The following is a 22,208-nucleotide window of genomic DNA, read 5'->3' on the forward strand; positions in this document are numbered from 1 at the left end:
GGCCACTCACGGCCAAACCCTGGCCCCCTGTGAGCTCTCCATGGCCACCCTGCCCTCCACAGTTTGGGGCACGGAGTAGAGAAGGTCCCACAGGTTTTCGGTGCAGCATCCCCGCTGAGGACACCAAGGTGTCTGCCTTCACGGGGAACCTGGAACAGGCCGGCCGGGGACAAGAGGTACTGACACCAGAGTCCTTGGGCTGGGCGCCACTGGTACAGGGTCATAGTGGTTTTATGGGGAAACTTTAGGGCAGCCCTGAGTGGGAAGGAGGCCGAGGGGTAGACCTTGGGAAGGATGTCCTGGCAGCTCTGGAGATCGTATGGGACAGAGATGAGGGGGCATTTGATTGCGGGGGAGGGGAGGTGAACAGAGCATGGGGGAGGGCTCATCACCTGGGGCGAGTCCTGGCCTGCTCCACAGCTCAGCGCCACACAGGGCTGCCTGTCACTCAGGAGCCTGATTGGTTATGGAAGGGGTCAAGGACACTGACGTTGGGAGCTCCCTCCCGGCCCTGCCCTCCACCCCTGTAGGTAGCAGACGGGGGTGGCAGGAGGTGCTGCTCACATGCTCTGGGCCAGGATCAGTGTTGGCTGGGCCTCCCAGGAAGTCCCGAGCAGTGTTCTAGACATTGATGTGCAGTCACCTGTTGGGGAGATGTGTGAGCTTATCCTGCCGGGAGCTCCCAGCATTTGGGGGTCACCCAAAGCCTCTGCTTTGAACGCCCATGGAAGGACAGTGCCCTGCAGGCGTGTTGGTGTCTGTCAGTTACTACCCATACTTCATCCCACGTCACTGCAACTGGATTTGGTGGGTGGGATCGAGGGCGATTGAAATAGTCCCAGGCTGTCCTGGATTCACATTTCCCCCATGAGGGTGTCCTGCGACAAGCTTCAGCCGACAGGACGGGTCTGCTGGGTTCCTCCAGGAAGGGGTTCATTCTCTGATGATGACAGGCAGGGAGAGCTTGGCATCCTGCCTCTTCCAGCCTTAAGTACATCTGGATGGGGATGTGCTGTCCGGAGCTGCAGCAGTCGTTTTACAACCAGGAGTTGGTGACCTTCAAAATAGAGCCAGTGTTCTAGAGATAGCGAGGCAGAGAGAGGCTGGGCCCAGACCGGGATGAAACTGCTTCCGTCTGGACCTGCTGTCCCAAGAGATGATTAAATCATCAGTGCTCAGCCAAACTGCTCGGGTTTAGGTCATTACTTGAAGCTCTGAGTTTCCGTGGAGATGAGAAGACAGCCAGCTCTCTCACATCTAAACATCTGCTCTAATGGCTTGCTCTGCCCCCCAGGGTCCAGGCAAGGGTGAAAGGGCTCTTCCTGGCCTCCTGCTGCCCGTGGTCAGATTGCTAACGGGTTATGCACTCTCCCATCAAGTCGCACCCTACCTCAGGGTAGCACAGACACCACAGGGTGAGCAAACGAGGTGTTCCTCTCCCGAGTCCAGAGACCTCATCGTGACACAGCTCTCAGCCAGGCCTTCCTGAGATCCCACCCTGCCAAGAGCCAGGAGGAACAGGCTACACACCCCACATGGCCACTCGTGGGGCTGTCTCCTGGCTGGCCCCTGGGGTGGGGGAGCTCTGTGAAGGAAGCAGGGCCTGGGCCCTCTGGTCAGGCTGTGATCCCCAACTCCTGGTGTGGCCACAGCCGGACACTGGTATCTCACTGGACTCTGCAGTGAGGGGCTGTGTACACACCAGCCCCCCCCCGCCCCCCATGAAGCTCATTGATGCATCGAATGCTCGTGTGCTGCAGGCCAAGTGTGTGCCTGGCACTGTTCTTGGTGCTGGGGACCCAGCAACTGGGCTCCTGTTCTCACAGCCTCCTCACATGTGGGTCCGGCCCGCTGTCTCAGGTTGGTACATGCTCTGAGGGGACAGTTGTGTCCACCACCTATCTCCTGGCCATTCCTCAGTTTCTCCCAGGGGCACTAGAGATCTAGTTGATACCATTGGCCTTAAGATTATCTGTGATTTCATTTAGACGTTTCTCTCATAACCATAACTAATCACAAAGTTGAGAGTCTCCGTCCCATGAAGTCCCCAAGAGGCACATCAAAACCAGATGGGGAGTCTCGAGGCCTCACCCGGAAGAGGACTGGTTGCCTGCCAGAGGCTGTCCAGTTCTCACGCTCTTTGAAGTCTCAGGCGGGGGAAGCATGTCCATCTCAAAGGCCTCATTTATGGAGCTGGAGATGCTAACTTCCCTGCGATGTGCTGACAGAAGCAGGGGGCAAGGCTGCTTCCCCAGTAGACTCTCAGTTGGGGCCCCCAGAGGTGGAAGGTGGTCCTCGGTGAGGGACGGCTGCAGTGTGAGTCCTGGGACCCGTGTGGCAGGGACAGCTGGGGCCTCACGGCCGCGGGCCTACACAGCCCCTCGCTGCTGCTGGGACCACCCTCACTGGCCCGTGGCACCACCCCATGGTCCTGGGAGGCTCTGCCTCCTTCGGGGTTCTCCATGAGGAGGAGAGAATGGGAGGTGTGAAGTCCTAGGCCGGGGAGCTGGGTGTGTGGGCCCATCCTGTGCCTGGTGCCTGTGGGGTGTGGGGCTGTCTTCGCATGTTCTCCGTGGGGAGGTGGGGGCTGGGGTCCTCGTGCCCTGCCAGCAACAGGCCAACAGGTCCACCCCCACGTGTTGCCCTGTGCAAACACAGGGCCTATGTCCACCAAAAGATGGGACCAGAACACCCAGCAGGTACTGTTTGTAACAAGACGGGAGATGCCCAGTGGGGTCTGTGCATTAGACCACTGCTCACAGCCTCGAGGATGTCAGGGAGTGGCTCCCAGGGCAGAAGGACGCCCTAGCTGTTCTGGGGCATTTAATGTTTTTGTGATTGGTCTGGGTGCTGCCTTCCTGGCTGTGTTTAGGTTGGTGCATTCACTAACCTGCAGATTTACAACTCGTGTACTCTCATGTATGATGTTCTTCAATAAAAAGCACAATCGGGGGGGGGGCAGCTTGTCAGTGGGGTGAGGCAGATATAAGTGATGATTAATATTTGTAAGTGGGCACCAATGTGTGATGACACGTGGGCCGCCTGGCAGTCGGGTGGGGGAGAGAAAGTGGGCTCGGACAGGAATGTCACAGATAACACTCAACACTGAGACCCCCCCCCCGCCAGCTCCCAGCCCTGCTGCCACCACCGAACAAGGCCCTTACCTTTCTTGTTGCCTCAGGTTGTCTCCCCCTGTCCGCAAACCGTTCTGTTCTCCTCCCACCTCTGCTCTTTAGAGGAGGAACTTGAGTCTTCAGCGAGAAAGTGCTGGGAGCACCCTGGAGCGAGACCATTCTTGGCGTGCACCATAGGCTGGAGACAGAGGTCTGCCCTTGAAGTGGTTTCTCTGTAGAGGAAGTGGGGGCTGTCAGCTCTGTCCCTGCCCCTCCCCCCACGGAGGATGAGGCAGAGCAAGAGCCTGGTGTGACCAGGATGCCCTCCCACAGGGCTCCGCGAGGGGGCTGAGTGTCCTAGGGGGCGGGGGCTGCCCTTAGCGAGCATCTAACATGGGGTAGGGAGCTAGGGGTTCAGGCTGGGGGTGCATGGTCAACAGCCAACGACTGTCCCCAAGGCAGAGTGGCATCGGGTGGGTGGCTGGAGATTAGAGACAGCTCCAAGGAGGAGGTGGTGTTTGCAGGGGGCCTGGAGCAGATTTAGAGGAGGCCCCCACATAGGCAGACCCTGGGAGTGGGGCCAGGCTGGGAGCGCTGGTTGGCTGAGCACGGGTGAGAGGGGAGGCGCCCTGCTGAGCCCGAGTCAGGTGTCCTTGGAGCCAGTACAGCCCTGGCTGTCGTTTGTGCTGCCCAGAGGAAGGCTGGCTGGGGTGCCATGCGCGGGTGCTCTCTGATTGTGCATCCAGGGTGCACGCCCATCATGTGGCCACCCTCAGGAGGAGGGGCTCCGGGGACTTTAAAGCTTCATTCTTCCTGGGACCTCAGCCCACCCCAGGCCTGGAGAAGCAGGCGGCCTGGCCAGCCACGAGGCTGCAAGCGGCATAGAAATGCATGTCTGGACCTGAGCAACGGCACCTCTACGAGAGGTGGGGAGGTGGGCTGAGGGTCTGGGGTCCGGAGAGACTTACAGGGTTGGTGCAAGGGAGCTTGGGGTCCTGGCTGGGAAGCGACCACCCTGGCGGGAAGCTGGGGTCTCTTCAGCTGGGTCATGGCTGAGCTGACAGGGAGAGGGTGAATGTGAGGGCGATCCGGGGGACACAAGCCCTGCTGGTGGCACCATGAGCTGAGCGGGACGCCTGAGAGTGAGGACTCCTTCCTGCTCCCTGGTGGGACTATGTCTATGCAGGGTCCCCAGAGGAGGCTGCTGGGCTCCTTCAACTGCACCCCCCCAGCCACCCCTCACCTCAGGCTGGCTGCCAACCAGACGGGGCCCCGGTGCCTGGAGGTGTCCGTTCCTGACGGGCTCTTCCTCAGCCTGGGGCTGGTGAGCGTGGTGGAGAACGTGCTGGTGGTGGCCGCCATCGCCAAGAACCGCAACCTGCACTCGCCCATGTATTACTTCATCTGCTGCCTGGCTGTGTCCGACCTGCTGGTGAGCGTGAGCAATGTGCTGGAGACGGCGGTCATGCTGCTGCTGGAGGCCGGCGCCCTGGCCACCCAGGCGGCTGCGGTGCAGCAGCTGGACGATGTCACTGACGTGCTCGTCTGCGGCGCGATGGTGTCCAGTCTCTGCTTCCTGGGCGCCATCGCCGTGGACCGCTACATCTCCATCTTCTACGCGCTGCGGTACCACAGCATCGTCACGCTGCCCCGTGCGTGCTGGGCCATCTCCGCCATATGGGTGGCGAGCGTCCTCTCCAGCACGCTCGTCATTGCCTATTACGACCACGCGGCCGTGCTGCTTTGTCTCGTCGGCTTCTTTGTAGCCATGCTGGTGCTCATGGCGGTGCTGTACGTGCACATGCTCGCCCGGGCCTGCCAGCATGCCCGAGGCATCGCCCGGCTCCAGAAGAGGCAGCGCCCCGCCCACCAGGGCTTTGGCCTCAAGGGTGCCGCCACGCTCACCATCCTGCTGGGCATGTTCTTCCTCTGCTGGGGCCCCTTCTTCCTGCACCTCTCACTCATGGTCCTCTGCCCTCAACACCCCGTCTGTGGCTGCGTCTTCAAGAACTTCAATCTCTTCCTCACCCTCATCATCTGCAACTCCATCGTTGACCCCCTCATCTACGCCTTCCGCAGCCAGGAGCTCCGAAAGACCCTCCAAGAGGTAGTGCTCTGCTCCTGGTGAGGCTGCAAGCTCAAGGCCACGATGCTGGGCAGAGGGAGCTGGTGATGCCATGTGGCCTGTGCGAGCAGGGCAGTTGCTTGCCAAAAAGGACAGACAAGATGATCTCCGGAGGTGTGGATGCATGGACCCTCTGGGGCCGGAGAGGGGAAGAAGCACCCATCTCCAGGAGTTGCCGTGGAGAGTGCAGGAGGCTGGGGAGATGGTGGGGCTGCAGGCACGAGGGGCAGGTGCCGGGCTTCTGGGCAGCATCTCTGCCCACTCCCGGAGAGCTGCGCCTCCACCTAGGGCCCCTGCAAGCTGTGCACACACCCACCTCTGCTGCCGGGTCTGGGGATTTGTGCCCCTGCCTGTTGGGATGTGAAGTCTCTGTGTTGCAAGCATGACAAGTACTGCTCCCCAGGAGGGCCTCAGGAAGAGGGCTTTTGTGACCGGCAAGACCTGGCCTCCCAGGACTGCTCCAGGAAGCAGTGAGCTCCTGTTTCAGGCAGAGGGACCATGTCTCCTGGGGCTACGGTGGAGGGGGGCGCCGGTCTAAGGCTCAGTGGTGACCAGAGAGCTGGGGGCCCAACCGTGTGTGCCGCACGTTCCCGGCAGACAGGGCTGGCCAGTGCCTGCTTGGGCCAGCGCAGAGGCTGTCGGCCGGAATCAGAAGCCGGTGTCCAGGGTCTCAGGGCTGGGAAGCATTCTGGTAATAAATGCTGTGCTTGGTGCAGACTCATCGCCGCCCGCCTTGCCTCCTTCCGGAAATTGCTCGAGCCTGGAGGGAGGAGGAAGGGGGAGGGGCAAGGGTGGGGTTGAGGGTGATGGACAGGGAGAAGCGAATCCCAGAAACCAGCCAGAAACCATGGCTGGCCGGCCCAGGTGAAGAAGCCACAGCCCCAAAGGACCCAGAGTGCCCGAGGCGCTGCCCAAGGGAAGAGTGTGGGGGCCCCAATGACACCTGCTCTGGGCCTGTGTCTTCGCTTTCTCCTCGTGGTGTAAACCCCAGCTCAGAGCACCTAGAGTGAGAAACAGCAGCTGCCCCGCCCCAGTGACCTCTGTGGGGACCCGACTTGGCACAGGGTGCCCTTACCTGCAGCAGAAGCAGGACCACCGTGACCCATATGTGACCTCAGCCTGAGCACATGCCTCTCACAGCCCAGTCATGCTGCCCCTCCTCCATGTCTGCCCGCAGTGCAGAGTGTGCTGGGGGGTGGGGTCTGCTCTCCCCCAGGACAGCCCTCCTGGGAAGTATTTTGGGGCAAGGCCTCCCAGAATGGAGTGGGGCTGTCCAGGGACTGTCCAAGCCCAAGCCCTGAAGGAGTGGACATCTGGGGTGAGCCCTGCTGCTGGTGCCGGGAAGCCCTTGGGTCTCCCCCCCCCCCCCCCCCCGTTGCAAACCTGGGTTTCTCACTGAAGAGCCCACCTGGTTTCCTCCACAGATACTGAGTGTACAGTCGACCGCCTTCCTGATACAGGTTTGGCAGTGGCAAGGGTGATGGTATCAGCCAATTTGAAGGCAGGTCTAGTAATGCCTAAAGTTTTCGGCAGCCATTGGCCAGCCACCCCCAACTGTGCCCCAGCCAGTCCCCACCCATGCTGGCAGCTTCAGCCCAGACTGCTGACCTCAAGGCCAGGAGCTGGTTCCCGGCAGGGCTAGCCTTTGCGGGGGAGACAGGACGGTGAGTCAGCCTTGAACCTGGCACCAGAGCCCTCTGGGGAGGGAGGGAGAGCAGCCTGGCCTGACGCCATCACGCGGGGAGGCAGGGCATGTGGGTCATGGGTCTTGGCCACCGGGATGCTGCAAAGCTTCTTCCTTTGCTCAGTCGGGGAGATGCAGCCAGCTCCGGGGAAGAGCCAAATGCTCACCAAGGACCCCCTGAATGGGGACAGGGAGGGGCCCCAGGCAGCCGGAAGCCAACCACAGAAAGCCACATCACGGACACATTGTGGGGGAGGGGTGTCTCTTGAGAACAAAAGACCCATTTCTAGACTAGCCAAACTGGAGAGCTTCAGGGTGGGGGGGGAAGAGGGGCTTATGCACAGCCACACCCTGTCAATGCACTCTTGAGCGCAGCTAGACACAGGCACACCACAGACCTGTTCAGCCGACTGCTTGTGGGACCTCCACGCACTGTGACCAAGACCCTTCCTGGAAGATTTTGTTACTGAAGTATCAGAAGGACCTTATTGTAAGGTGGTTTCACTACAGTGTCTGACCCCAGTAGAATATTTAGCTGGTGGTATTCTGTATGTGTAATATAATGTCTGTACTGCATGTCCACTTCATACCCTCCTTTCTCTTCTGACCAGTGGACCCTCTCCCCGTTTGCCTCCAAGAATCCCCCATCTCTGCCTTAGGCGCACACTGTCTCACTACATGGCCCCTACCACCATGTTGTATTGGCCTCACGTGGACCAGGAGTCCAGGTGACACCAGGACGTGAATCAGACAGAAATCACTGCCCACCATTCCCCACCCTGTCAGTCCCTCGCCTGGCTTGTGTCCTTTTGATAATTCCTGACACCAGTATTCACTGAGCAGCAGCTACGTACCAGGCACTGTGGCTGGCAGGGGTACAAAGCATCCCCATGTACCAGGTCCATTTGGAATCTCATGGCAGCCCCCCGAGGGAGGAGGGTCAGGTACCTGGCATCCCCCACTGCAGAGAAAGACCGTGAAGCTCAGAGCTGCCCTTGTAGCCCACCCTCCTTCTGACTCGGCGTTTCTGAGCCCTGCCCCATGCTTTCTTCTGGAGGGCTCGGTGCCTGCTGCAGCATTTTCCTGCCTGCCCCACCCCTGCTAGAGTACCTTGTTTGTCCCTTCATGCCACAAGATAGGGAGCTGAGAGGCGTCCATCTCGGTCTTTGGGGTGGGAACATGGGGCTGGTCCCTGAACGGGTGTGGGGAAGAAAAACTGTCCTTGCAAAGCCGTGGGGTGGGGCTGCCGCAGCGGTGGGACCCGAGAGGGCAGCCTGGGCGGGGTCCGAGAGCCAAGAGCGGCTTCTATTGTCCTCCCTGGAGCCCGCCAGCCCCTCCCTCCAGTATGCGGGGGCCCCCAGACTCCCGCCCCCGCCCCGCGGGCCCCCCAGATCCTGGTGGCGGCGGGAGGAGGCGGCGCGCGGAGGCGGCGCGTCGCGCGGCGGAGCGGGGATGCGCGGTGCTGATGCTGCAGGGCCGGTGCTGCATTCTGCGGCGGCGTCCCCGGATTGGCCGCGCGCGGTGACGCCAGGCCGGGCGCTGCGGGCGGGGCCCGGCCTATAAGAGCGGGCGGCGGGGGCGGCCGACCCTCCGCAGCCAGCCCCGGCCTGTACGCGCGTGTCCCGCAGCCGCCCGCCGCACGCACCGAGCATGAGGGAGATCGTGCACATTCAGGCCGGCCAGTGCGGCAACCAGATCGGGGCCAAGGTGAGGACGCGCGCCAACCCCCCCGCCCCCGCCCCGGCCCCGGGCCCTGACACCGCCGCGCACCCCGCCTCCCCACCCACAGCCCGGCCCCGGAGGGAGGGAAGCAGGGAGGCGCCGCACCCCGAGCTGCACTTGCCGCTGCGAAGCCAGGAACAAAGGGACGAGCAGGGCCCCGCGCCGGGCAGCCGGGACACCGGGGTCCCTGCCCTGCCACATCCACATCGCCTTCTCTCTGTCCCTGCCCGGGTTACCTCAGGCTTGCGGGAGCGCCGCGCAGGTTGGCGGCTGAGCTCCATCCACAGCGGCTGCAGCTGTGGGGGCTGTCTGGGCGTGGCCCTCTTCTTTGGGGTCGCAACTCAGCCTTGAGCGAGATGGGTGGGGTGGGCAGGTTTGGGTGGGGCGTCCCCTTCAAAGCCGAAACGATTCTGTCTGCCCTGCTCCCGCTGCCCCCAGGAGCAGGATGTCCTCCAAGCCGCCAGAGCCACCCCTATGCCCCCAACCTCGCTGCTCAGCTTCCTGACCCCACCCTATTCCTTTGTTGGGGGAGGGGTTGGGCCCAGACTCAGGGTGACCTTGGTCCAGGACTGGACTCTCCCTCCAGCTCAGCCCAGCCTGGGCAAACCTCCCGTGGGTTTGGACAGCACCCACCCAGGGACTGTGGAGTCTGGGGGTGGGATGTTGGGAACAAAGCCCGGCTCCTGGGATGGAGAGCTGCATCACCACCCGGCTCCTCCCCTCCATTGTTAGCCCACCTCGAAGATGTTGGAACTAAGGGGAGGAGGAGGTGGTTAATCCCCACTGGAACCTAGGAGACAGGTGTCACGTCCCCAACTCCAGGGAGACTGTCCCTTGCTCAAGGTCACGCAGCAAGTGGGAGACAGAGCCACGCTACCCTCTGGCTCTCAGTCCCTGCAGATGTCCAGCCCAGGGCTCAGGCTAGGTGGGTGGGGCCTGCTGCACCCTGGGGCACCCCACAGAACAAAACAGGGGAACAGGGGTGCCTTTGTCAGGACCAAGGCCAGGGACACAGGGCGGGAGTGGTGCAGGGCGGGTTTTCCAAAGGAGGCAGTGGGAGGAGACAGGTCTTGGAGGTGAAGGGGCCTAGGAAGGGGTTCCTCTGGAGGCTGTTGCCATGGAAACCAGGCAAGAACAAAAAGCTAATTACAACGCCGCTGGGGCAGCCTCGTGGCTGACATATAAATTGCAACTTCTTCTCTAGGGTGGAGGCGACTTGGACGGGGTGGAGGGGTGGTACCAGGGAGACTCCCTAATCACCCAAAGAAACAGCTGTGCCTGCCCCAGGAAGGGGGATGGGGGAGGGGGAAGCCTGGGGGATGATGGCCTCAAATCAAATCAGGACTCCCGGGGCAGTCGCTGACAGCTGCCCTGGCCATGTGGGAGGGGCGGAGGGCTCATTAATGTGGTCACAGGGGCCAGGCCTGCCCTGAACATCTGCTCCTCAGAGGGTCAGGGGTCACTGGGGGGAGGGAGGGCAGCCCTAAGTTCTGCCTGAGCCTGGGGGAGTGGTGATCTGGTTATACACCCCTCCTCTTTATGGACTGGACAGACAGATATCAAGCAAAGGCAAGTCCACGCCCCGAGCTGTAGCTGCGGTGGGGGGAGGGCTGGGGGGGATGGCAGGAGGGGGAGGGAGGAAGGCAGAGCCACTCGCCTGAGTGCTGGACAAGTGTCCTTGGCTGAGATTTTTTTTCCTGCTTCTTAGAGGTGTGGCCTCCTGGGTTTGCTCATTATTTTTTATTCCCTTTGGGTTGATTTTCTTACTTCATGTTGTTTTAAAAATTAGTATCTGATCCTTTCTAACAATTCAAACCAGAGAGAGGTGGATTTTGTGGGGAGAGGAGCTGTTTCTTTCTCTTCCGCCTCTGCCTTTTTTGGTGACCAATGACAGCAGTTGAGCAGCTTCCCTCTGGCTTCCTTGTCCTCGAAAGTCTCCAGGGACCCAAATCAAGAAAGTGCTCAAAGCCCCCGGGCCAGGCCCAGCCGATGCTGCCGTCTGCCCTGTGGACAGGCAATTCATTGGCCGTTTCTGTCTCCTGATCCCATAGTGGCTGTGGGCGCCCTGGTGAGGGGGGCGGACGAACTTTTGCTTCCCATCACCAGCAGCGACTGGCCGATGGGCAAGGGCGGCTGCTCTAGCGAGAGGCCTGGCTGCGGGGGATGGAGAGGGGCCAGGGCGATTGGGGCCAGGAGAGAACACACCTCTCCTGAGCGGTAGCTTGCCGGCATTACCCTCACGACAAAGATCACGATCGCTGCGTATTGACCACTGTGCCTGGTGTTCAGGCCCATCGCCTCCAAGACGTGAGGTGAGATAGGGGATCGCCCTTCCCCCAGGGGTCGCTCCGGGAAGTGGAGGCACCGCCCAGGAGGGACAGGGCAGGGGTCGGAGTCTAAGGTCTGCTCGGATCCATTAGGGTGAGCGGGGACGCCCCCTCCCACCGCCGCCACACAACGGGCGAATGAATCCGGGGACCCCATCCTTCTCCTGTGGGGTGCAGGGCCATCCGGGAGCCTTTGTCTGCGCCCCCTTCTCTCGGCCGCTGGGCGGAGCCTCGGAGGGGCGGGCCCTGGCCCTGACCGCCAATGGGGGGAGGGATTTCCTGTTTTCTCTGAACCCGCCTCCTAAATGGGTCACTGTAGCACTCGCTGTGCTCGGGGTGGGGAGGGGCTTCGAGGTCCTGAAAGGGTTTAACACTTGTGAGTCGGCAAGCCCTCCCTCCGCGGAGCCGCGTCCCCCCACTTGCGGTACCGACGCCTCCCGGGCCGCGGAGCGAGGACAAGGATCAGCACCACGGACAGCGCGGAGGGCGCGGCGGGGGGGGCGGGGTTCGATGTAGGCGCCAAGGCCACTGGGTCCACGCGCCATCTGGCAGTTTTCTCAACTGCAGCGATGGTCATGAGTATTTCTTCTTTAATTTACAAAGTTGTGTTTTATTACTGATTAAATATTACATAATATATTTTACTAATACACTTATTATAAGTCACATTTTTATTAGTTTTAACCATAAAAGCAATTAATATATTCTTCTAAAAAGTTGAGACATAGCAGATAAGGCTGAAGTACCCATTTAGCCACCTCATGCCCCTAGGTCCTGCTCTCCTACGGGGACAGTTTTGTTTTCAATTCTTCCAGCCTCTTTTCTGTGCATGTGCATCTCTCTCTATATATATCTTTGTAGAAAAATGTAACATCTTTTTGAGGTTTCCTTTTTTACTCTACATATCATTATGCAGTGTGCCTTTCCCTCAAGGATGTGTCTCGGGGTTGTGCTCATATCAATGACGATATTTTACTGCACCACAGTATCCCAAAGTATATTGATTTTTTAAAACTTATTTTTGTTATCTGTGCATATGGCTTTACAGATTTAAATAGCATCTAACCTTTTGACTCAATGAAGCCACTATTTGCTGAATGCATCAAACCTTGTGTTAACCCCTTAAGGAGGATTCTATTATCATGTCCACTTTACAGATGAGAAAACTGAGGTCTCAGGAGAGTCACTGGCACACACTGACTGGTGCTGGTATCTTGTCCATCACCTCCTGGAGGACCATGCTTTCCAGAGATGCATCTTCAATAACTCTCTGTAGATGTGTTGATGGCAGGGTCACTGACTCACTCCCTCCTGGCCCCACACTTGCTGTCTCAAGCTCATCACTCCTCTGCAGGGGCTGTGGTGTCCCTGAAACCAGAGGTCTGGGGTGTCTCAGAGCTCTGGAGGCCAAGACCCTAGCTCCCGCTTTCATGCAGTCCTCGGGCTGAGGAGGCCGTGAAGATCCAAGCAGTGGTAGGAAGCTCTGATCAGGCCCCAGATGCCTCAGTGACATTTCTATGTGTTTATTTTTTCTAATTACAAAATTAACACACACAACGTAAAACGAACACTTAACAATGACAAAACGGGGAGTAAATCCCCTACCCTCGCTGAGTGACGACCTCTGATAACAGCCTCTCTGGATGAACTGCCAAGACTTTTCTAGGCATTTTATAATAATGATAATACTTGATAATGATCAGTTTTAATTTTTTATTTATTTAAAAATATTTTTTTTATTAATTTGAGGAAGACAGAGAGAGTAAATGAGAGCACAAGGTAGGGGGGGAGTTCAGAGGCCGAAGGAGAGGCAGATTCCCCCTGAGCAAGGAGCCCTAATGCGGGGACCCCGGGATCACAACCTGAGCCAAAGGCAGACGCTTAACCAACTGAGCCACCCAGGCGCCTCTAATTACCAGAGTTTTTAAAAAATATTTTCCAACTAACCTTTTGTTATTGTTTAGAAATTAACATGTGACAATTCCAAAAGAGCCAAAGAGTATACAGTGAGAAGAACTTTACCCCAACCCAGACCCACATTCCCAGGCCCAGTTCCCTGGAACGGACACCTCTGTGTCTGTTAGAGATATCTATATATAGATAAATATGTGAAAACTGGATTCTAACTGCTTTTTTCATGGAGCCGTCTTTTTGCCAACACATGACTCCTATGTAGAGTCCTGTTATTTCTTGAGGCTTTCATACCATTCATCTTCTGAAAGTCACTCCAACCCTGAGGAGCAAAGGGGAGGGGCACTGGGAAGTCACGCAGAGTGTGACTAATGACCCTCCCTGCATGGGCCCACTGTGCTCCACACAGCTTGGAAATGCCCTTGGGGTGAGGGCCCAGCTCTGTGCAGCCTTCCCTTCACCCAAGGGATGTGTCTTTGTGTGCTGACATATATGCACGCATTCACATGCTTCCCATGATCAGCTCGCTTTATTCCCACAAAGACTTGTTTCACCATCAGGCCTATTGAACAGATGAGGACCCTGAGGCACAGAGAATCTTCAGGACCTGCCCAGGGTCACACAGCTGGGAAGAGGTGGTCTAGCTCCTGAATGTAGGCCCTGCTCTGTGCTTTTGTGCTCTGGGAGCAGACTTTTTTTTTTTTTTTTTGTAGTATTCATGAGAGGCAGAGAGAGAGAGAGAGAGGCAGAGGCAGAGGGAGAAGCAGGCTCCCTGCCTAGTAGGGAGCCCAATGTGGGACTCGATCCCAGGACCCTGGGATCATGACCTGAGCCGAAGGCAAACGCTTAACCATCTGAGCCACCCAGGCGCCCTGGGAGCAGATTTTGAGAAGCGCTGTATATCCCAGCCCTAGGGGGAGTGGGGTGGGTGGCAGCAGGTGGTAGAGAGAGTGAACCCTGGGAGTCTGGGCTGTGCCAGCTCTTTGAGGACAGGCTGGGTGAACCAGGCAAGTCATTCCCCACTCAGGCTCCCTGTGGTTCCCATTGGCTGAGGCTGATGATGTGCTGGACCCTGCCAGACCCTATCTCTGGACATCTCTTGCCCGGACACTGAGGGGGCACATGTATCCTGGGCTCTGTCTCTGTCACTTACTGTAAGCAGCTCTTTGCCTTCTCCGTGCCTTGGTTCTTTCATCTGAAAAGAGAGACTAAAGAAAACCACCCCAGGAGGGTGTTTATTACTAACCCCTCATGGAGGAGTGGACTGTCCAGGGCTCCTGGTCAGCAAGTGCAGAGCTGAGTCTGGGGGGCCTGGGTCTGTGTCATCTGAGCCCTGAACCACTCTGAGGGCGCCAGGCACCACGAACGTACAGACAGTGGATGTGCATATTTACTATGATAATTTTCTTTCTTTTTTTTTTTTAAGATTTTATTTATTTATTTGACAGAGAGAGACACAGCGAGAGAGGGAACACAAGCAGGGGGAGTGGGAGAGGGAGAAGCATGCTTCCGGCTGAGCAGGGAGCCCGATACGGGGCTCGATCCCAGGACCCTGGGACCATGACCTGAGCTGCAGGCAGACGCTTAACGACTGAGCCACCCAGGCACCCCTACTATGATAATTTTCTGACAGATGACAGAGCCTGGGGCTTTTCTCTGAAGTCACTCAAAGGGGCTAGTGCAAGCTTTGAGTCCAGGCCCCTAATTTGACACCCAGGGCTGAGTTCACGGGAGGGAAGCCCTGGTGGGGGTCATAAGCACCTGCTGACCCTTCCTTTCCCCCCTGCAGTTCTGGGAGGTCATCAGTGACGAGCACGGTATAGACCCCAGTGGCAACTATGTGGGGGACTCAGACCTGCAGCTGGAGCGCATCAGCGTCTACTACAACGAGGCCTCTTGTGAGCTCCCACCCTGCCCCCATGCTTGATCTGGGAGGAGGGAGGAGAGGGCGCCTTCACTGCTGAATCTCAGCATCTCTGCCCTCCTATCAGTTGGTTGGCAGGTGTAACCCAAGACTCACAAAACAAAGATGAGGAACCCTAGAAACTGCCACCGTAGTGAGATTCAAACATGTGTAATCCTCACATGACACCTGCATAGTCTAGGGGATGGACAGGGCTGGGCAGTGTCCTGGAGGCTCCTCAGGAAGCCCATGGGAGGGTCCAGAGTGGGGGCCACTTAGCCCCTGGTATAAGATGATGTCCATAGTGAACTGGAGAAATATTAACCTGCCCCCGTGGATGTATTCTGTGGTCCTGGCTGTCTAGGGTGTTGACCATGATCCCCATTTCACACGTGGTTCCAGCCTCCCTGACCCCAGAGTCTGAGCGCTTATGGTGACAGCATGACTCTGGCAGGCCAGGGCAGGATTTAGAGGGCAGGAGGAGCCCCTGACCCTCTGTGACCCGCATAACCCACCCCTTTCCCCTCAGCTCATAAGTATGTGCCTCGGGCCATTCTGGTGGACCTTGAGCCCGGAACCATGGACAGCGTCCGGTCTGGGGCCTTTGGGCACCTTTTCAGGCCTGACAACTTCATCTTCGGTAAGTTTCCCTTGTCCCACACTCTGAGGCAGACCCCATCATGGGCAAATCCAGATCAGCAGAAACGACAGGGCAAAGTCACCCCTTAGCAGGACAGAACTGACCTTCCCGTTCTGCATTTGGCAACAGAGGCCCAGAGGAAGGGTTCTGGACAGGGCAGAACAATGCGTGAAACAGAGAATTGAGCTTACGGGATTGTTACAGAGCTGGCAAGACAGGAGTCGGTCTCCAGAGGATTCAAGTTCATGGGCACACAGCACTGCTGTCATCAAGAGGGCATCACCCCATTTCTGTCTTCTGGAGCTCAGCACCCCAATTGATGGGAACCAGTCCACATTCAGACCCCAAGCGGCAAGGGATTCTGGGGTTCTGGGGGCCGTAGTTGGCACTTCCAGCATGGCCAGTCGGTGGCTGGAGGCGAGGGCTGGTAGACTCACCCAGAACCCCCCAAGGGAGGCAAAGCCAGGTTCTCAATTCCTGCCCAGAGCCCTTATCACCCGGCACCAGGCAGTGGGGTCCACCACCCGCAGCATGGCTGGCGTGGAGGGTCATGGAGGGAGTGAGAAGGTGTGGGCACCCTCACTTCACAGAGCTTCCACAGTTGATCTCTGGGGTGGCCCCTGTTCGGGCAGGCACTGTAGGTCTGACTAGTTTGTGACCCCTTCTGCTGCCCCTGCACCCCCACAGGTCAGAGCGGGGCCGGCAACAACTGGGCCAAGGGTCACTACACGGAAGGTGCTGAGCTGGTGGACTCCGTCCTGGACGTGGTGCGGAAGGAGTGTGAGAATTGCGACTGCCTGCAGGGCTTCCAGCTGACCCACTCTCTCGGTGGGGGCACGGGCTCGGGCATGGGCACGCTGCTCATCAGCAAGGTGCGTGAGGAGTACCCTGACCGCATCATGAACACCTTCAGCGTGGTGCCCTCGCCCAAGGTGTCGGACACGGTGGTGGAGCCCTACAACGCCACGCTGTCCATCCACCAGCTGGTGGAGAACACGGACGAGACCTACTGCATCGACAACGAGGCCCTGTACGACATCTGCTTCCGCACCCTCAAGCTGGCCACGCCCACCTACGGAGACCTCAACCATCTGGTGTCGGCCACCATGAGCGGCGTCACCACTTCCCTCCGCTTCCCCGGCCAGCTCAACGCTGACCTGCGAAAGCTGGCCGTGAACATGGTGCCCTTCCCGCGCCTGCACTTCTTCATGCCCGGCTTCGCACCGCTCACCGCCAGGGGCAGCCAGCAGTACCGCGCGCTCACGGTGCCCGAGCTCACCCAGCAGATGTTCGACGCCAAGAACATGATGGCCGCCTGCGACCCGCGCCATGGCCGCTACCTGACGGTGGCCACCGTCTTCCGCGGGCGCATGTCCATGAAGGAGGTGGACGAGCAGATGCTGGCCATCCAGAGCAAGAACAGCAGCTACTTCGTGGAGTGGATCCCCAACAACGTGAAGGTGGCCGTGTGCGACATCCCACCCCGGGGGCTCAAGATGTCCTCCACCTTCATCGGCAACAGCACGGCCATCCAGGAGCTGTTCAAGCGCATCTCGGAGCAGTTCACCGCCATGTTCCGGCGCAAGGCCTTCCTGCACTGGTACACGGGCGAGGGCATGGACGAGATGGAGTTCACCGAGGCCGAGAGCAACATGAACGACCTGGTGTCCGAGTACCAGCAGTACCAGGACGCCACGGCCGAGGAGGAGGGCGAGATGTACGAAGACGATGAGGAGGAGTCCGAGGCTCAGGGCCCCAAATGAAGCCGCTGGAGTGGCGGAGCCAGGCTGCGGCCGTGGCCAAGAGGCCTGTCCCCCAGAGCCATGTCGCCACTGACACCACCCCCAGCCTCGCCCCCGCCAGCTCCGGTCACGGCACCCCAGGGCTCCCGAGTGTCTGTCCTCCAGTATTTACGGCATCCCCACCCCACGTGAGTCCTGTCTTCCCTCCATAGGTCAGGTCCACTTCTGTGTCTGCTTTATTGTCAGCTCCAGGCCTGTTTTATGGTTTGTTTTGTTTTCTTTTGTTTTTTTTTTACTGGTTTGTGTTTATATTTTGAGGGGGGATACTTAATAAATTTATTGCTGTCAGATATCCCTGCCTGGTGCTGGAGATTTCTTTTTATTCTGGAAGGTGGGGTCCAGAGGGGTGAGGAGGGACAGACAGGGAGGCCCTGGGAGGGGGGTGGGGGGGAGGAAGGGTCATTGTCTCCCAGGCTGGTGGCTGTGCTTAGAGCCTGTGGGTTCTGAAGGCACAGCTGCTGGGAGCTTCCGGAAGTTGTGTCCTGGGGTTGGGCCATGCCTAGATGAAGCCTCATCCCAGAACCACAGGTGCAGCTTGCCCTGGACTTGAGAACTATCCCTCGTCCCCCACAGGGAGACTCGCTCCAGAGCTTTCCTCTGGCAGGCCCCTGGAGACCCTAAGGAGAGGTGGGAAGGGAGGCCTTGAACCCTCCACAGAAAAGTGTGGTGTGTTGGAGAGTTGGGCCTTGGGCCCTGGGAGGGGGCTGGTGGGGCTTAGTGAGCAGTGGCCCCCGGTGGCAGGCAGGGAGCCGCATGCTGGCCACGCCCTGGCGGGGAGCTGTGTGCTGACCCTGTGCGCCCCCTGGTGGCCTTCCTGTGTCCGACTGCACGGGCGCCTGGAAGGGGCCCACCACTAGTGTGGATGGAGGGGGACTGGGCCCCAGACCCTTCTCCAAGCAGCCTTCCCACACCCCGTCCCTCGAAGCCAGGGGTTTCGTCCAGCCTAGCCCCACCTGGGACATCAAAGCGGCTTTAGTGCAGGCAGCACCCTGGCGCCCAGCCTTCTGTGCAGAAGAAGGAAAGCCAAGGAGACCACTGGCCCTGAGGTAGACTAGGAAACTGAAGCCCCCAAAAGGGTCCAAGTCTTGGGCTCTCGCCCTGACACAGGCTGGGCTTTGGGGGCTTTGGGGCCCCCTGAGCAGCGGAGAAGCACGTCCTAAAAGCCAACGCTCTGGGCACCTGCTCTGTGTCTGGCCACACTTGTTCTCCACCTTCAGGGCCATGTCCTTCCACCCTACACGTGCAGTGACCGACGAGGCCACAGGTGAGTGGGGGTTTGCTCCCTGCCCTGGGCCACAGCAGCTGGGTCCCCCCCACCAAGGAAGGGTTGGATTGCAGCAGAGGCGCCTACATCACACCCACCAGGGCCTCGCAGGGCTGCTGTCCTCCACACAGGGCAGGCAGTGGTGCCTACAGCTCAGGTTCTCAAGGCTTCCAGGCCCCAAAAGAGTTGAGACACCTGCCCAGTGTTGACCAAGGTCCGTCTGGCCCTTGACATTCACAGACGCTCCTACTGGGCCCCAGGTCCACTGTCTTACTGTGTGGGTGCCTGGAAGGGGCCCACCACTAACGTGGATAGAGCTGCCTTCTCCAGAGAGCTCAACACATACATCTCGCTTAACCTTCACAATGATGCCACGAGGTACACATCTTATAGGCAAAGAAATGGAGTCTCAGGGGCGCCTGGGTGGCTCAGTTGCTTAAGCGACTGCCTTCAGCTCAGGTCATGATCCTGGAGTCCCAGGATTGAGTCCCACATCAGGCTCCCTGCTCAGCGGGGAGCCTGCTTCTCCCTCTGACCCTCTTCCCTCTCGTGCTCTCTATCTCTCGTTCTCTCTCTCTCAAATAAAGAAATAAAATCTTAAAAAAAAAAAAAAGAAATGGAGGCTCAGAGAAGTGAAGGCATTTTCCAGCTGACAGGTGGCAGATCCTGGTGTCCAGCCCATGGCTATGCACCTCTCCGTTTGGCTGAAAATGGCCAAAAATTGTACTTCCCTTCTGAGCACTGGCACCCACCAGAACTCAGATGAGCCTGGCCTCCCTGGGCCACGCTGCCTTTGTGGAGTTGGCTGTCAGGCCAATCCCCTCCTTCCTCCTCCCAAGGCCCACAGTGCAACTTAATACAAATGTGTGGTGTGCATTTTGGGGGGGACTGTGTTGGTGGTGATGTGGGGAGGTGAAGGAGAGGGACCCCAGCACCTCCAGCCCCCCAGTCCATCTCTCCTCCCCAGAGCTCATCTCTGCTGCCCCCCAGAGTTCTTCTGTAGCAGGGGCCTCATGCTTTCTTTCCCAGCCTACCCCGCTCTCCGCCAGCGGGTTTTCCCTCATGAGCCTCCCGCTTTACTTTCTTGTGAAGAGTAACTTAGGTCTTTGCTGTTTTCCACCAGTGTATCTTCACTCCTCATTCCCTCCATCTCAGACACTGGGGGGGCAGACCCAAGTCAGCCCTGGGCTCTACCTGTGTCCCTGATCCCCAGTAACCCTAAGCCCAATGAAATGACTGCTGCTTTATGCCATTGAATTTCAGAGTGGTTTGTTATGCAGCAACTGAAAATAGAAATACACATGGGGAGGGGCTAGAACAGCATGTGACCCATAATAAAGGCCATAAATATTTGCTCTTAAATGGATCCGTTATTATTAGTAAAGGGAATTTGTTTGCAGAGATGCATGGGCATGAGGGCATAGGAGAGGCCAGCTCAGTGGCTGCTCAGTCTCTCTTGAACCTCCTAAAAGGGCTCTGATTGGCTCAGCACCATCCAGTGTGGACAACCCTTTTGGCTGGCATTCAGGACGGCCACTTCATTGGCTGCTTCGCCCTCCGCTCCACCTGTCCATTTCAGCCTAGGTGAAGGGCCAGGGGTGTCCAGACCTGGGCACATTCCCAGCCTTCATGGGGGAGAAGCCTTACCCCTTCCTGACCCACTGCCTGGTCCCCTGCCGGCGGTGCTCAGGGGCTAGGAGATGACTTCATGCTCAGGTAGGGCTGCCAGAGCAAATACAGGATGCCCAGTTAAATTGGAAGTTCAGATAAACGACAAATAATGTTCCACTTGGGGGCATGATTACAGTAAGCAATTATGCTTCCGTTGCTAAATCCAGTAATCCTAGCCTAGCGCCCCCTAGCAGCCCTGCACCTGGGCCTTTTCTGTGGACCAGTTGTTTTCTAGCTCTTCACCCACTTGCTTGCTCCTTATGTGACCCTAGGAAGCAGGTGCTTACGGATGAAGAAACTGAGGCAGGAGACAAGTGAAACCACCCCAGGGTGTCCAGCTGCCAGTGGTAGGGCTACAGTTTGAATGGAAGAGGTTGGGGGCTGAATTGCCAGCATTCCACCACCCCTTGGGGTTTGGAGTTTGAGCCTCACTCTGGGTGTAGAGATTACTAAAATAAATAAATAAATATAAACAAATAAAAAAACTTTTTAAAAAGATGCTCAATGTTACTAATCATCAGGGAAATGCAAATCAAAGCCACAATGAAATACCATTTCATACCTGTTAGGATGGCTGTTATCAGAAAAATAAAAAACAACAAGTGTTGGTAATGATGTGGAGAAACTGGAACCTTCGCACATTGTTTATGGGAACGCAAAATGTGCAGCGACTACGGAGAACAGTATGGAGGTTACTTTAAAAAATTAAAAACAGAGCTATCATTTGATCCGAAAATCCCCCTTCTGGCTTTTTATCTAAAATAATTAAAATCAGAGGTGCCTGGGCAGCTCAGTCAGTTAAGCGTCTGACTTCGGCTCAGGTCATGATCCCAGGGTCCTGGGATCGAGTCCCGCATCGGGCTCCCTGCTCCGCAGGGAGTCTGCTTCTCCCTCTCCCACTCCCCCTGCTGCTCCCCCTCCTTGTGCTCTCTCTGTCTCTGTCAAATAAACAAATAAAATCTTTAAAAAGTAATAAAAAATAAAATAATTGACATCAGAATCTCAAAGAGATATTAGCACTTCCATGTGCCTTGCAGCATTATTCACGATAGCCAAGATACGGAAACAAACCAAATGTTTGTTGACAGATGAATGGATAAAGAATATTTGGTATATACAGTGGAATACTATCAGCCTTATGAGAAAAGGAAATCCCACAATATGCAACAGCATGGATGAACCTTGAGGACATTATGCTAAATGAAATAAGCCAGACTCAGAAAGACAAACACTGGATGATACCACTCATGTGAGTTATGCAAAATAGTCAAACTCACAGAAGCAAAGAGCAGAACGGTGGTTTCCAGGGACAGGGGGCAGGGAGGAATTGCTAATCAACTAGAACAGTTTGAGTTATGCAAGATGAATAAGTTCTAGAGAGCTACTATACAATTTGTGCCTATAGTTAACAATGCTATATGGTACACTTAAAAATCTGTTAAGAGGGTAGATCTCATGTTAAGTGTGCTTACCACAATAAAATAAAATTTAAAATTAAAAAAAATAATGCCACTACTCTGCTCAAAATCCTCTAGTGGAGAGACTGACTGATGACATCAAATGTTTGTGAGGACATGGAGGGGCCAGAATGTTCACACTAATGGGAATGTGAAACAGCGCAACCACCATGGGAAAAAGTTTTACAGATTCCTAGAAAGTTAAACACACACTTACCATATAATCCAGCCATTCCACTCCTAAGTATTTATCAAGGAGAAATTAAAGCATATTTCCACACAGAATTATACGCAAATGTTTATAGTGGCTTTCTTTGTAATAGCAAACACTGACCACAGCACAGATGTTCATCGACAGGTGAATGGATAAACCAACTGTGGTCCATCCACTCCGTGGAATCCTACTCAGCAATGAGAATAAGCTGACACCTGACACCTGCTACAGATAGAGTCTCAAAATATTATTCTGACTAAAAGAAGCCAAACAAAAGAAGAGTACATACGATAAGATCCCATCTCTATAAAACTCTGGAATGCAGTGCAACACAGTGACCAAAAACAGATCTGTGGTTGCCTGGGGATAGAGTTG

General features: G+C 57.0%; 1 protein-coding gene across 1 annotated transcript; it reads left to right on the forward strand.

Annotated features, from left to right (window-relative positions):
- The first annotated feature begins 33 nt into the window (after nt 1–33).
- Nucleotides 34–17,519, forward strand: LOC112814733 (tubulin beta-3 chain). The gene is made up of 8 exons (XM_073882300.1): nt 34–5,238; nt 5,620–5,708; nt 6,804–6,902; nt 8,314–8,381; nt 8,487–8,629; nt 14,672–14,780; nt 15,315–15,425; nt 16,113–17,519. The coding sequence occupies exons 1-8, from the start codon at nt 4,288–4,290 to the stop codon at nt 17,186–17,188; spliced, it is 2,646 nt and encodes an 881-aa protein (XP_073738401.1). The 5' UTR covers nt 34–4,287; the 3' UTR covers nt 17,189–17,519.
- Nucleotides 17,520–22,208: the final 4,689 nt, after the last annotated feature.

Source organism: Callorhinus ursinus, unplaced genomic scaffold (genome assembly GCF_003265705.2).
Source record: "Callorhinus ursinus isolate GAN/ISIS: 27379988/994484 unplaced genomic scaffold, GSC_fseal_2.0 scaffold46, whole genome shotgun sequence".
Taxonomy (NCBI): domain Eukaryota; kingdom Metazoa; phylum Chordata; class Mammalia; order Carnivora; family Otariidae; genus Callorhinus; species Callorhinus ursinus.

What these genes read in the sequence shown, in the direction of transcription:
- LOC112814733 (XM_073882300.1), top strand. Translation starts at nt 4,288, where the DNA reads ATGTCTATGCAGGGTCCCCAGAGGAGGCTGCTGGGCTCCTTCAACTGC. An exon ending in CGGCGGAGCGGGGATGCGCG is followed by an intron (nt 8,382 to 8,486) that starts GTGCTGATGCTG and finishes CCGGCCTATAAG; the next exon opens with AGCGGGCGGCGGGGGCGGCC. An exon ending in CTACTACAACGAGGCCTCTT is followed by an intron (nt 14,781 to 15,314) that starts GTGAGCTCCCAC and finishes CTTTCCCCTCAG; the next exon opens with CTCATAAGTATGTGCCTCGG.